Source organism: Octodon degus, unplaced genomic scaffold (assembly GCF_000260255.1).
Source record: "Octodon degus isolate 3935 unplaced genomic scaffold, OctDeg1.0 scaffold00117, whole genome shotgun sequence".
Lineage (NCBI taxonomy): Eukaryota > Metazoa > Chordata > Mammalia > Rodentia > Octodontidae > Octodon > Octodon degus.
Window position 1 is genome coordinate 7418672 of NW_004524693.1, and position 13797 is coordinate 7432468.

Genomic DNA, 13797 nt, shown 5'->3' on the forward strand with positions numbered 1-13797 from the left:
CCTCCATTTTCCCATTTGTACTTGTACATATAGATTACTGGACAATCCATATAATATATGGTTCACAGTAATGTATAATACCTGCTTTTTAAAGGTGCATTGATTTAATGGTTCCATCTTAGTATGAATTGCTTTTATTGATTTTGTGCTGGCAGTTGATTAACTATAAAGATAGGTGTCATGCTTTCCTGCTCTCTTTTCTAACATAATACTCAAGTGTGACTCATACGGAAGCTTATGTCAGCAAGATATTTGCTCTCTGAGGATGCTGTCATTGTCATCATACTGGCTATTGTATGTATTACATTTGTCACCACCTCATGATGAAGATTTTTTTCTCAAAGATCTCATAGATCTGTACTGTAAACCAAGATGACTTTTAAATTATCTCCATAGAGCTTATTTTCTTTTATTAGTGTGTGTGCAGTACACAATGATTGCATTCCTCGTGGGAGGTTGGTACATGTACATAAAGCATCTTAATTCTTTTTTCATCCCTTTTTCCTCCCCCAATCACCTCCTTGTATCTCTCAGTCCTCTCCCCATTTGCAAAAGCAAGCATTAAGTGCGTATGTATTCCAGGAGAATTATTTCTTGCACTTCTTTCTTTTTATCTGCACCTCTGTTTTCTTCCTCATCTTCTTTTGTCTTGCTTCTCTATCACATACTCAGTTGCCAGGAATGAATAGGAAGTTAAAAATATGATTTATAAAGGAACTTATTTTCTCAACCATGTAAGTATGCTAATATATATAGGGTACCCACTAGGAAAATGGAGGCTCTCCCCTCTAAGCTATGCATAAGCATTTAAAGTCAGAGTGATTGGATTTCTTGGTCTCAAATTGAAGCATGACACTAAAATGCTGGCCCCAGCTCTTCCTTGAATACCTTGCATCCTTAAATTGCCTGGACATTTTGTACCTTGGGTTTCTCATATTTAAGACACAAAAATTCTATTTTCCCAACCCTGTAATAGAAATAGTTGCTGTGTATCTATATCCAAGGTATCAGGGAAATTCAGGTAAGCAAATACAAAATATGAATTTATGTACATTTGAGAGATAGTACAATGTGAGGTACTAGGGCTGGAGAGGTAGCACAATGGTAGAATGCTTTCCTAGCATAGATGCGGTCCAGAGTTCCATCTCTAGTACCATAAAAACAACTGAATAGCTGGATTATAGGCATGAATGTGTTTGAAGCCAGCTACAACACTATGTGTTTGTCTGAAGGATTAGGGAATCTTGTGTTTCGTAAAAGCTACCCAAAGAAAGAGTAATTGAAAGCCTTTCTGCAAAGCCTGTGTAGAGGTGGAAAGTCTTGGGTTTGGTAGAGGGTGAGTCACCATAAGAACAACTCCCTATCAATAAGTAAGGTTTTGTCATTCAACAAGAGGATATCATAGTAAATAACTGAGATGTAAAAATTCATTCATTTCACCTAAATTTTAGCATAATAACATGAATGAAGTATAGTTTCTGAGTTTACGGATTCTTCCTTTCTTATTTATAAATCTGTGGTTATTTTTGTTACCTTTCAGATTCTGTGAGTGGTAATATCTGTTGTCTGCTACAATTGATTCCTTATTCTTGATTTTCATTCTTCTTACAACTTTGCAAAGCTTCTGAATGTTCCTCCTTAACTTCTTTTCAGAAGTTGAAGAAGAAACACCCTTAGCTAATTTCTCATTATGTGATAAACTCTCTATCAGGATCTTTGGGACTTTGGAATTTATACTTAGTAACCTGTGATACACTGCAGAAGATTAGATGCATAACCACAGAAGCAAGAGCAGGGTTTGAAAGAAAGTTTTAATTCCTAGAGACAGCTATGATAGGGTGAAGCTTCCTTCCATTGATGAGAAAAAATAAAGGTAGGTAGTCAGGTTCATGAGCAGCCTTGTGCAGGAGGATGAGGCAGAGTTCTTCATGGTCAGGGAGGTAATGGGATAAATCAATGCGCAGACACTTAGTATATCAATGCTAAGGGCCCCAGGTTTTATTGAACCAAGGTTCAAGGTACTGGCAGGGCACATGCAGCAGGGCCCAAACCATGTAGCTTGATATTAGATCTGTTACCTGTACCATACATACCCTTTCTGGATAACAGGCAGGATCCATACTGGATCACTTAGATGTGATTAACAATAGCTCCCACATCACCTAAAGATTCTCCACTCTTAAGTCTAAATTGAAATCTTTCAATGTAACTCACTGCATAACACTGTGATCTTCATGAGGTCATGGTCTGGGTCTCATTCATCTTTGTCTCCCAAGTGCCCAAATGTTTGTGTTACAGAGTGATTAAGAACACAGGTTTGTAAGTCAGATAGATTTGCATTTGGATTCATTGTTTCCACCAGGGAAATTTACTTATTGTCTCTGGGTTTCAGATTTCTCATCTCTAAAATAGTGACGACAATAATAGCAAATACTAAGGTTTGTTGTGAGAGTAAAATGAGATGACAAATTGGGAATTACTCAGCAGAATGCTGTCATAGAATATGTTTTCAACCAGGGGTAGTTCTCATTGTCATTCCATGATTTTGCACAAATGGGTTTCAGAAATGTGTTAGTCTGTTTGGTGAGGTTGGGATTCTAGACTGGGAAGAGGCTTAAAAGAGTGACCTTGGCAGTCTTCCAAGTCTCTCTTTCTTCTCTGGGCATCTCATAGTTGATTGGAAGACTGAGACAATGGGGAATAATCTTTAAGCATCATTCCTTTATGTAAAGCTTGCAATCATCTTGCCTGGGGAAGAGGGGTTGTATAGAACTTTGGTGTGGGATAATGTTATTAATATAAACATTTTTCAAAAGTAACATATTGCTCTCTGCACCCAGCAAGCTGTGCCTTTGGAAAGCCATTGCTGGCAGTCTGAATAGAAAGCTTAGAATGATTAGATGCTTTGAACACTTACAAGCTAAGGAGTAGGATAAACATGTTTTGACTCTATAGTTTCTCTTGGGGTTTCCCTGATGTGCTGGACTAATTAGCAGATGTAATTAGGGAAGCTGAGAAGTGGGGAGACAGAAGGGAGCTGCATACATTCCCACAGACCCTTGTCTCTTTGTGCAGAGAGGGGCTTGGGGATACTGTCTCTATTGTGAAGAAGCAACAATGCATAGGGTGCCAAAGAGCAGGAAGGGTTCCTTGGGAACATGGCTTTACCAGAAAAGTCTCAAAGTTATGTGACCCATTGCTCTTGATGAAGTTTCAGCTGGTCGGTCAGCATTGTTTCTTCCTCATTTCTCAGTGAAGGGTATTATTCTGTGATGCTATCAAGTACTGCTCTCATTGTTAACTAAAAATTCAGTGTAGGGGTGTGTGTGTATGCGCGCGTGTGCACACAGGTGTGTGTAAGAAGCAGTTAAGAAATGATTCCTTTCTTTCAGAACAAATATATGCAAAGGGAATAATTTCCATCTCTAGGTTAGCTGCAAGGTCTATACATTGTCAGCAGCAGGAAATCTTTACAATCTGCCTTGGTCTAGACTCCAGGCTTCAGAGTTGGGCCAGCATTCCAATGGATCTTCACTTAGTCTGAATTGTGATGCCAACTATGGGTGTGGTAGTTGTTTTGAGGAGATGGAAGATCCTCAGAAGCTTTAGATGATGGCTTAGATGTGAATCTTTTTCCTTTGCCAACATGGTATGAGGCTCTTGTCACAAGAACATCAAATATCAATCCAATGTTTCTGATTTCTCCATAGGTAACCTGTCTCCATGATTTCTTTGGTGATGATGATGTGTTTATTGCCTGTGGTCCTGAAAAATTTCGCTATGCTCAAGACGACTTTTCTCTGGATGAAAATGGTAAGCACAATAATTGGATTTTATTGCCTCATTGTTCTCCTCTGTTTTATCCTTTATTATTTCCATAGATTTATGTGGCTGGAGAGCATACTCCCCAAAGGGCACATATTAGTGTTTCTCCTGCACATTTGGACACATGGGTCATTAAGTGAGAGGTTGATTGGATGTCCCAGAGGCCCAGTCTCCAAACTCAGTAAAATTTACCATCTGTCCTGATAGTAACCATATTTCATGACCCACATATTATATTGCATGGACTAACAAAGCACCATCAGACTACCGGAAGGAGCATTTGGATTCAGAACTTGGAAATTATACATACACATTTTATAGTCAATATCTTCCAGCTATTTGGCCCATGTTAATGGCTCCATTTTAGAAAGATTTTTCTATCATGTTCTTAATATCAAATCCATTTCATACCTTTGGGCTTGCTGTTCTATTCTCCCTGCTTTATAATTTGGGATTCCAGAGGAACATAAACATTTATCTTTCTATCTTCCTTTGCTTAATTCTAAGGTTCAGGTACTCTGTAAATTAAATGTAAATTAGCTCCAACAGTGACAAGATTAGGATGTGATATGATCAAAAGATACATTCAAAACATTTTACATTTAGGAGGAATAAAATGTGAAAAAATCAAAAGGAATTTTACTAATATATACTTTATAAGCATCTCCAGTAACAAAGAACTTAAAAAGGTGGCATTATGCTCTTTTCCCTTTGTTTTGATGGCAAATGGCCTTAAAATAACTAGAGAAATCCATGCTATGTCCTATTTCCTATGCTTCTACATCTCCAGCTCTGGGCAAAGATTACTAAAGGTCACCAATCACAACATAAAGTAAAACAAAGAAAAATGAGCTTTCTTCTAAACAGTTTTCAAAAAGCTCAGTTTACCACTTAAATTTCAGTGTACCTTTAACTAGCAGGCAGCAAGAACATGTTTGAAGAAAAGACTGTCCTTTTATTCTGTTTACCCAGTTGTCTTATTCTACTCTTCAGGTCTTAGTACAAGGTTGGGAAAAGCATAGTGGAAAGAATACCAGATAGGACCTCAGGAGACTTAGCCTGTAGTCTTGTTCTGCTACTTTTTTGCTTTATGGTCCTAAGCAAGAGGGTTTTTGTACTCTCATCAGCAAAATGAGCATAATGATTTTCCTAATAAATTAACACTATCAGTGCCCAAAATGATCATAGCAGGGATGCTGAATGACATGCATGAAAGAGTGCTCCAAATGTGTCAGACCAGAGCCGGAGCAAATGCAGGAATATTTGGCAGATTCTCCAACAGCCCATGAATGTTCTCAAATTATAAGTGGCAGAATCATTGTTGGCCTATTTATACATTAACTCAGCAAGCAGGATTGCAGTAATATGCACTAAAATTGAAAGAACCCTATAAATGCAAGATAGTTCTGGTGGTAGTCTGTATTTATGTAAAATGACATGACAATCATAAGGTGAGTGAATATAAAATGTGTGGTATATAAAACAAAATAATTAGTAACTTCCCAACCATCTTTTAAGTTACTTATGTATGTTTTGTCTTTGTAGTTGTAATCTCCAAGAAGTCAAGCTCTACCACAATGATTTAATTAAAAATCATATAGATTCTATTTTATTCCTACACAGTATTTCTCAAATGACTTTGTTGAATTATTATCTACTTGACCTGCTTCTGAAGGCTTGCCTTCATTCCATAATCCAGTGATTTAAATATGTAGGTTAGCTCAGGTTGCTTTTGAAAGTTTTTCTCATGCTTCCCCCACTCCAGCCATAGTTCCTACAAACAATAAACACCACCTTTTAGTCATGAGATACTTTGGGTGCTTTGTGTTACAGTGATTATTCCAATTTTCCAAGGTTGGTAACGTGTTGCACCTCAGTTCTACCTTCTACCAAGTTGTCTACATCCTTTTATCTCAGAATGCCGAGTCATGAAGGGAAACCCATCAGCCACAGCAGGCCCAAAGGCATCCCCAACACCTCAGAAAAATTCTGCCAAGAGTCCTGGCCCTATGCGCAGAAGCAAGTCTCCAGCTGACTCAGGTAACGACCAAGACGGTGAGTGCTGTTCTCTTACCTGTGCATGCCCACCTTTTTTATGGAGACGAATGCCCTCTGCATGGAAAGGAAAGAGTTTCCCATGTCTACTCACCCCTGTGTCCCCATGAATACCAATTCTGTCATTCCAGACACTGCAAGAGTCAAACTTGTTTGGAATCACAGACGCACAGCCATAATCTATTCACATGGATGCCGACCATTTGAAATTTGTCCTATTTGTCATGCATTCCATGACAATGCTTATTGTCATGGTTTTTTATCATTGCCATCATCTTCAACATCATCCAGTAAAAATACATTTAATGCATTAAGCAGAAGTAATTCTCCAAGGAAAAATCAGACGTTAGGGCAAGAATGTGATAATTGACATCCAGAATGCCAACATAGTTGTTACACTTAAGCTTCTGGTTAATAAGATGCCATAACAAAAAGAAAAGACAAGTACACCATATGACTACAGATATACAATTTATAATCATGAGAAAGAAGATAAATTGCATTATTCCCAGAATAGGAAAAGAAAGCACAGACTAGGTTCTGAAAACATTCAGAGATTTATCATAAACCATTTAGTGGATTGTAATTTAAAAATTGTGGTCTTTGAATCATTGCCAAGACATGAGCTGTTTATTATTAGTCTGTGATGAGATTAGAACTTGTGCCAAGTGTAAATTAACTATGCCACTGAGCAAACCGTTTAGATCAGCTGACTTTTTTCTCAGAGTACTATTTCATTGATGAAGGCAGCAATGTGTTGATTTACACTTTGCCAGGAACTCTTTATCTCATCTTGGTCCTGCAGTTTGAGTGGCACTGCTCTAAAAAGAAATATCTTCCTTTTAAAAATAACAAAATGTTGTTAAAGTAAAAGACCGCAGAAGTCAAGGTTCAGAAACTTAGTAGACTTGCACAGATAATTTGAATTTTTCACGCTACAGAATTTGTGGTTCAGAAGACCTGTGCATTTGTCCTCCCAAGGCTCAGAATTCATCATGAGAATTCTTCTGGCCCAAGAACCTTTGGAAAGTATAAGAACCCTTTAATTTGGAGCAGTGTGGGCATCTTGTTGGCTTTGAAATGCCTGTGCCTAGAAAACCAGCCTGTCCCACACTATAAAGAGCATGTAGTCACCAGCTATCTCTTTATTCTTAGACAAAGGAAACTGAGGTGTGACAAGACAGCCCAGGCTTTTCAAATTCCCTTGTCTTTGTTTACCCTTTTCCCCAACCCTGTAATGCCATGCTTCCAACTCACACACTTTGCTTGAAAACTTGCATTCATGCTTCAAGACCTCATATAAACCTAGTTTTTTTCTGTTCTGTGCAATATTATAGCATGCCACTCATATTCCTGGGATAATATTTACCATACCGTGTTATAAACTGTGTGTTTGTTTGTCTACTTCCCCAGCTAAATACCGAGCCCCACAAGGGCAAGTTTCCACATTCATGTTTGTATCTTCAAGTGCTGAGCAGTTTCTGGTCCCTTGTAGGTGCTTAAGTAAGATTTCTGAAAGAATACATCCATAAATATACCTATTTCACCAAGCACTGTGCTAGACACCTAGTGAGCATTTAGGCAATGTTTACTGAAGGAGTGAAAATACATGTGGTTCGATGACTTCTTGTTCAAGTATACAGAAGAGTACATGAGGGCTGGGGAAATGGCTCAGTAGAATAAATGCTTGCCTGGCAAGTGCAGTGTCCTGAGTTCAATCCCTGGTACCGCAAAAAAAAAAAAAGTACATGAGTCTAAGAAATTAATATTGATGAAACTAAATGGTTCAGATTTTATTTATTTATTTAGTTTTGGCGGAACTGGGGATTGAACTCAGTCCCTTGTGCTTGCCAGGGAAATGCTTATTCTCTGAGCCATCTCCCTGGCCCCTAGATTTTAACTCTTGAAGTGAAAATGAAATTATGTGGACAGTTTCTAAACAACAGACTTAAAGAGTTTTCAAACATTTTTTCAAGATTTATAAAGACTGACAATAATTGTTTAACTAAGCATTTTTTAAAAAAGAATAAAAGTAGTTGAAGAACATTAGAAACAATACAGAATTTCACTGAGCAAAATGATAGGAATTCAACAATGGCTGTTATATTGCATATTGTTGTCTTCACATTAGTTGTTCAGATTATCAGATATAAGCATGAAAAATTGATCAAAAATATAAAAACTTAAAAAGGAGAGAGAGGCCAGCCAAATAGCTCAGCAGATTGAAGCGCCTGCTTAGGCAGATGCAGGGGCTGGGAGTTAGATCCCTGGGCTTGCCATGCTGGCCCCGCCCCCAAGATGTGGTGAGATGGCAACTGAGACTAGGCATGGTGATGTACACCGGTAATCCCAACTCTTGGGAGGCTGTAAACAGGCAGACCACTACAAGTCCGATCTAGTCGTGAAACCCTCAACACCTTGTAGGCCTTGTAGACCCTGTCCTAAAATACAAAAATAAAAGAGAAAATAAAAAAGAAAGAGAGAAAAAAATTTAAGCATAGATACTGTGAAATGGAAATAAACTATGCAAAGAGAAGGGACAAGTGGGATGAGGGAAAGGACGAAAGAAAGATAGTTTCACTTAAACTATCCACACAGGATAGTTTGGATAATTTTACTGCTGATTTTTGCTGGTGTATTAACTAATCATTTTTTACAAATAGCAATATTTTGGGGGATCTCTATTTTTATTGCTTATAACTTGTTGTGAAACAAATTACCCCATGACTTAGTGCTTAAAATAAGCTTTCATTACCTCACAGTTGCTGTGGGGCAGGAATTCTCAAGTGGCTTCCTTGGTAGTCCTAGCCCAGTTGTCTCCTGTCACTGTGGTAAGGATTTGGGGAGAGACTTCAAACATCCAGAGGCTCAACTGGGACTTAAATGGGAGACCCCACCAAAATGAGTGATGGTGAGATCTCCCATTTAAGGGAGTTATTCAAGAGAATGAAAACGAAGATTCTGGACTTTTTATGATCTAGACTACAAAGCCAATATTGGGAATTCTGCTTTATCCTAATGATCATAAGTTCCCTTAAATCTAGCTTACATTTGTGGGGAGAGGAATTAGTCTCCACTTCTTCAAGAGAAATATTGAATAATTTATGGACAAATTTTAAAAGAGTGCCATGTAATATTATTGAAATTCTTGGATAATATCAGCCTGAAGTGAACAGATTGTCAGTGCAGACTATTCAGTTGGCTACCCAGCACATATGAACATAACCACCCAGAATTAAATACTGTTTAAACACCTGTCAAATCATTGATCTTCAGTATGTTCTGTAAGACTTCCTTTCTACAAAATATATGTCTCATGGGCAGAGACAGAACTGGAGCACATTAGGACTCAATGACTCTGTCACATTGAAAAGCTATTGTAGATCCTAATCCAGGACTGGCAAAGCAAGATATGCACTTGTTTCTCAGAACTCCCTTGTTAGATAGAGAAAGAGAATGAGAATGTATTCAGACTCACAAAGCAAACAGAATACTCAGTTTGGGGTGGCGATTGACTTGGCAAATATCAGATTCACAAACAATACTTGTTCCCTACCACCAGCCTAGAGTGACATTCTCAGTAGAAAGAGCTGTAATCCTTATAGTTACTGAATATAAATGAAACTAAACCCTAGTCTAGACACCTTCATAACAGTGAGTTGGGGCTCACCTTGGACATAGCCTCCATATGGTTTCAATCTCATGTAACATGACTGTGCTAGTCCCATATCAATTTGTTTAGAGCCAAGTATAGAGTGTGGCCTCAGTGAGCATCCCATAGGGAAAAAGCTGATCTCAGGCAAAACAGTAAGTTAGGTAAGGTTGGGTTTGTCATGCCTGTTACCATTCCTCTACCTCCACCTCACTCGGGACCATTCCAAGCTGAAGTGGAGGGGTAGGACATAACAGAAGAGACATTTCTTTAAAGAAGTCAGTCGTCCCATTTCCTAGTTTTGTGACTTGGGGCAAATTTCTTTACTTCTCTCAGATTTGTCATACTCTTTGAATAAGAAATAATTTGTAAGTCTATAGACAAGAATAATTCTCTAGTGTTATCAGTTATTTATAATTCACTGATTTATGAAGTAGTTCTCACAGGATCAGAATCAGATAAAGAAAATAATAAACCATGGGAAAAGTGTGGATTTCAGTTGGCATAAATTTCTTTTTACAGAAGATAAAGAGACAGAGGGAGGGAAGGGAGGGGAAGAGGAATCAAAAAAATTAAAGATGTTAAGTTCACATACATACCCCTAAGATGAATGTAAACATTTTGTACCATAAGTATGTTCAATAAATTTTAAGATATCGTACAGACATTTCAAATTTAAGAAGAAAGAATAATTTCATTAAAAATTCAAGATTTTTCTGAGCTATTAGCAAGAGATAAATGCAGGTTAACATATATTTATCCAAAAAGTAAGAATGGTGAATGGGGCTGAACATCTTTGTTCTTTACTAGTACATGCAGGCATTATGACCCTGTTTCCATGCTGTGTTACTCTGTCTTTCATCTGGAACTTGTGGATGGATCGACATACTTTTATTTAACTTGAATAACTAAAGGTTCTTTCCAAGAAACAAACAGATAGGATATTTTCAGGAAATGTTAACTGCTTTCTTTCAAGGCAAAAGGAAGCCAAAACTGTTCTTTTACCAAAGGAAACATTGCCTCATGTTGAGATAAAGGAATATTTTGATATTCTCATTCATTAAAAAGTATATGTAGACACACACACATCTTTAGCTCGATTCATGGTTCAGTTAATATTTGGGTTCAGTTTGACTTCAAGTATACTGTTTCTATGATGCTACATAGTCTGTAATTTGTGTCATAGCTTGGTTAAGTTTTTAATTATTATGTTGTTTTCTTGCTGTTCTGCCCCATGAAGAAATCAAAATCCTATTTTCCCATCAAATTCTATCCCCATTCCTGACAGTATTGAGTTTATCTCAAATGGACTATCTGATTCTAAACCCTGAACTCTAAGAAATGACTTAGTTGTCTATATATTATTCCTGTGAGGAGCTCATTCTCGGAGTGGAGCTGATGGACTTTAGAATCCAGGTCACATTAGCTATATCTGTTTATTTATTTATTTATTTATTTATTTATTTATTTATTTATTTATTTTGCAGTACCAGGGATTGAACTCAGGACCTTGCACTTGCCAGGCAAACACTCATTCTACTGAGCTATCTCCCCAGCCCTATATCTGTCTTTAAAGTGGGCCAGGAAACTGGTAAAATAAAATCTGAACCCATAATAGTCCTACAGGATAGCTGAAAAATGCTTGTGCAGTGCCACACTTTAATTAACCCAGATTTGCCACTTTGATAAGCAAGATTATCCTTGCTTTAGAACTACTGGAAGACATTTCTAGTCTGTGTCTGTTCCCATTTCAGTCATTACAATGTTAATTTTCCCTTTATGTAAATTTCCTCTTGATTGAATTGAATTGAAGTGAAGTGAAGTGAATTGAAATAAAATGAGCTGAGCTGAACTGACAAAATAGCTAGTTGCTGGCAAGAAATCTTTTTTTTTTTCTTTTTTAAAAAAGATTAACCAAAGAAGTTAATTACTTACCCTGGTAGGTTGAGATATTTACAATGTGATAATTAAGGTTGCTGTTCTTCAACAGTAAGTCCTTGTAGCAACTCAATGTTCTATGCCTGTCTTCCCCCAATTCATTTGCACCTATTCCTGAAAGTCAAACTCACCCTGTTCCTGCCCCTTCAAGGGGATAGGTCCTCTATGGGAGGGTTCTTTTATGGGACACATAAGAGTGGGAAATCTATCTTGGTTACTTTTGTCTCATTACTGAATCAAAATACCCAATTAAAGAATAAATATTTAGCTCATAGTTTGTGGAGGTTTCAGACCATAGTTAGCTGGGTCCATGGCAGGGAGGCATATGGCAGAGGACAGCAGTTCATGACAGTGGAAAACAGCAAAACAGCAAGAGCAAAAAAGAAGGAACATGAAAGCAAGCTTCTTCCCCTCCCTTATATTGCATGAAGACTACCAGCTCCAGGGCTAGTGTAACACCCACACCCATAATTCCAGCACTGGACCATGAATCAATCACAAACTCTAGAAGCCGCCCCATGACTGCATGAAGCTTTGAGGGGATATCTAGACACAAACCATAACAGGGTCCATGAAAGAACTTTGTCTTAGAATACTTTTCTGAACTTGAGGGGTTATTTTGCCCAAGATGGAGAGATCTGGATCTTCTGACATTTTTCAGTACGAATTTCTGGACCATTTCTGTCTAACAGAAACATAATGTGAGCCACAAATCCAATCCATGTATGTAATTTTTAAATTTGTAGTAGCCACATTTATAAAAATTATAAGAAACAGACTAAATTAGTTTCAATGCATTTTGGCAAAACGTTAAATTACTACTTCATCATGTAAATAAGAGATTATTTAAATATATACTTTTTTTGAAATTGAATTGTACCTTACACCTACCACATCTCATTTCCAAGAATCTCATTTCAGTAGCTCCATTTAACTAGAAACTATTGTATTAAACAGCACAAAAATGTCCTCATTTCTTCTCCAGCTAAGAGAAGTTCAATATAATAATCCTTTACATGAATGAAGTATGTATTTTTCAAAAACATGTCCATGTTTTGTTCCTCATAACAGCACCACGAATTGGATTTGAAACTTATGATTGTCCAGGTATTTTTTAGATTGAAGAACTAAGATACAATGAGGTTCAAAATCTTGAGGTTTTCCTGGTGTCATACAACTACTAAGCAGTCAAGAGCTAGAACCCAGCTCTCCTTGCTTACACATGGGCATTCTTTGCAGTATGTCACTGACAGACAGCAGGGTGTGGCAGGTCCAATGTCCTGAATGCTGAGGAATCTTTTTACCAGTCTTCATTTTTTCTGTCCCCTTTACCTTCCTCCACCTCCAGGACAGGGATGTAGGAAGGCAAGGAGCAGCGTGGTGTTCATGGCATTCTCTTTGTACTAAACTGGGCACAGTGCTGCACATAATGAGGTGCTCTATTACCAGTGTCCTGTCCTAGAAATTCTATCAGGTCCCCTACTACTGTCACTACAAGGAAAAGTGGTGCCCTTGGGAGAGCTAAAAGATTAAAAGAAACAAACAAAAATACCACTAGCCCCTTCCCACAATCTGATTCTTTTTAAAACTCCAGCATATGTTCAGTTTAACTGGAAGAACTGCCATTATGTCTCCGACAACTTTTCGGTTACATTAAGAGAGCCATAGGAAGACACTGGAACAAAGAGTATAATGGAGGCTGCCGTGCACTCTGCAGTGCATGAGATGTGGTATTGCTTCCCTCCAACAAGGTGCTATCAGCCTACCATAGCTGGAGACTTACATTTAAATATAATTGAATTGCCAAAGTATTAGTGGAGTACACAGTAGTGCTAAGTTCTTTGAGAAAAAAAGAATTAGAGAGCAACTTCATCACCAATTTTTTTTTGAAACAAATTTATGATGTGGGTACTACAATTATCATTTTGTAGAAGAAAAATAATTGTGATATATGGATGTTGGGTTATCTGACCAAGATCCTACTTGTTAGATCAGAAATGTTCTGAACACAAGGATCTTCAACAAGTAATAAATGTTGACAGCATCATGAAGACTAAGAAAACTAGGTTGGCACTTCATACCCCATTACTTTCATCTCTTTCTTGAAGGAAATTCAGCTGTGTCAAAATACTGCAGATCTGGGTACATAGATTTGTTTTGCAACAGGCTTCCTTCTCCTGTTTATTTTTTTTTCAAAGTTTTATTGATAAACAGATAGCAATGAGACAGTTTCAAATCCAATCGGAAGTACAGTTTCAACAAATAATACACTGCATATATTCTTCTTAGTGGTTAATTGCTGTACAAGAAGTGGACTTGTGATCCTA

General features: G+C 37.6%; 1 protein-coding gene across 2 annotated transcripts in view; it reads left to right on the forward strand.

Annotated features, from left to right (window-relative positions):
* The window catches only part of Dcx (doublecortin), a 150622-nt gene that overhangs the window by 108942 nt on the left and 27883 nt on the right, over nucleotides 1-13797 (forward strand). The window contains exons 4-5 of one of the 2 annotated variants that reach the window (XM_004640024.1): nucleotides 3711-3813; nucleotides 5743-5865. In XM_004640024.1, coding sequence (XP_004640081.1) covers nucleotides 3711-3813; nucleotides 5743-5865 — 226 coding nt within the window. Of the gene's footprint in view, nucleotides 1-3710; nucleotides 3814-5742; nucleotides 5881-13797 lie in introns of both variants that reach the window. The other variant, XM_004640023.1, reaches the window with a different exon arrangement.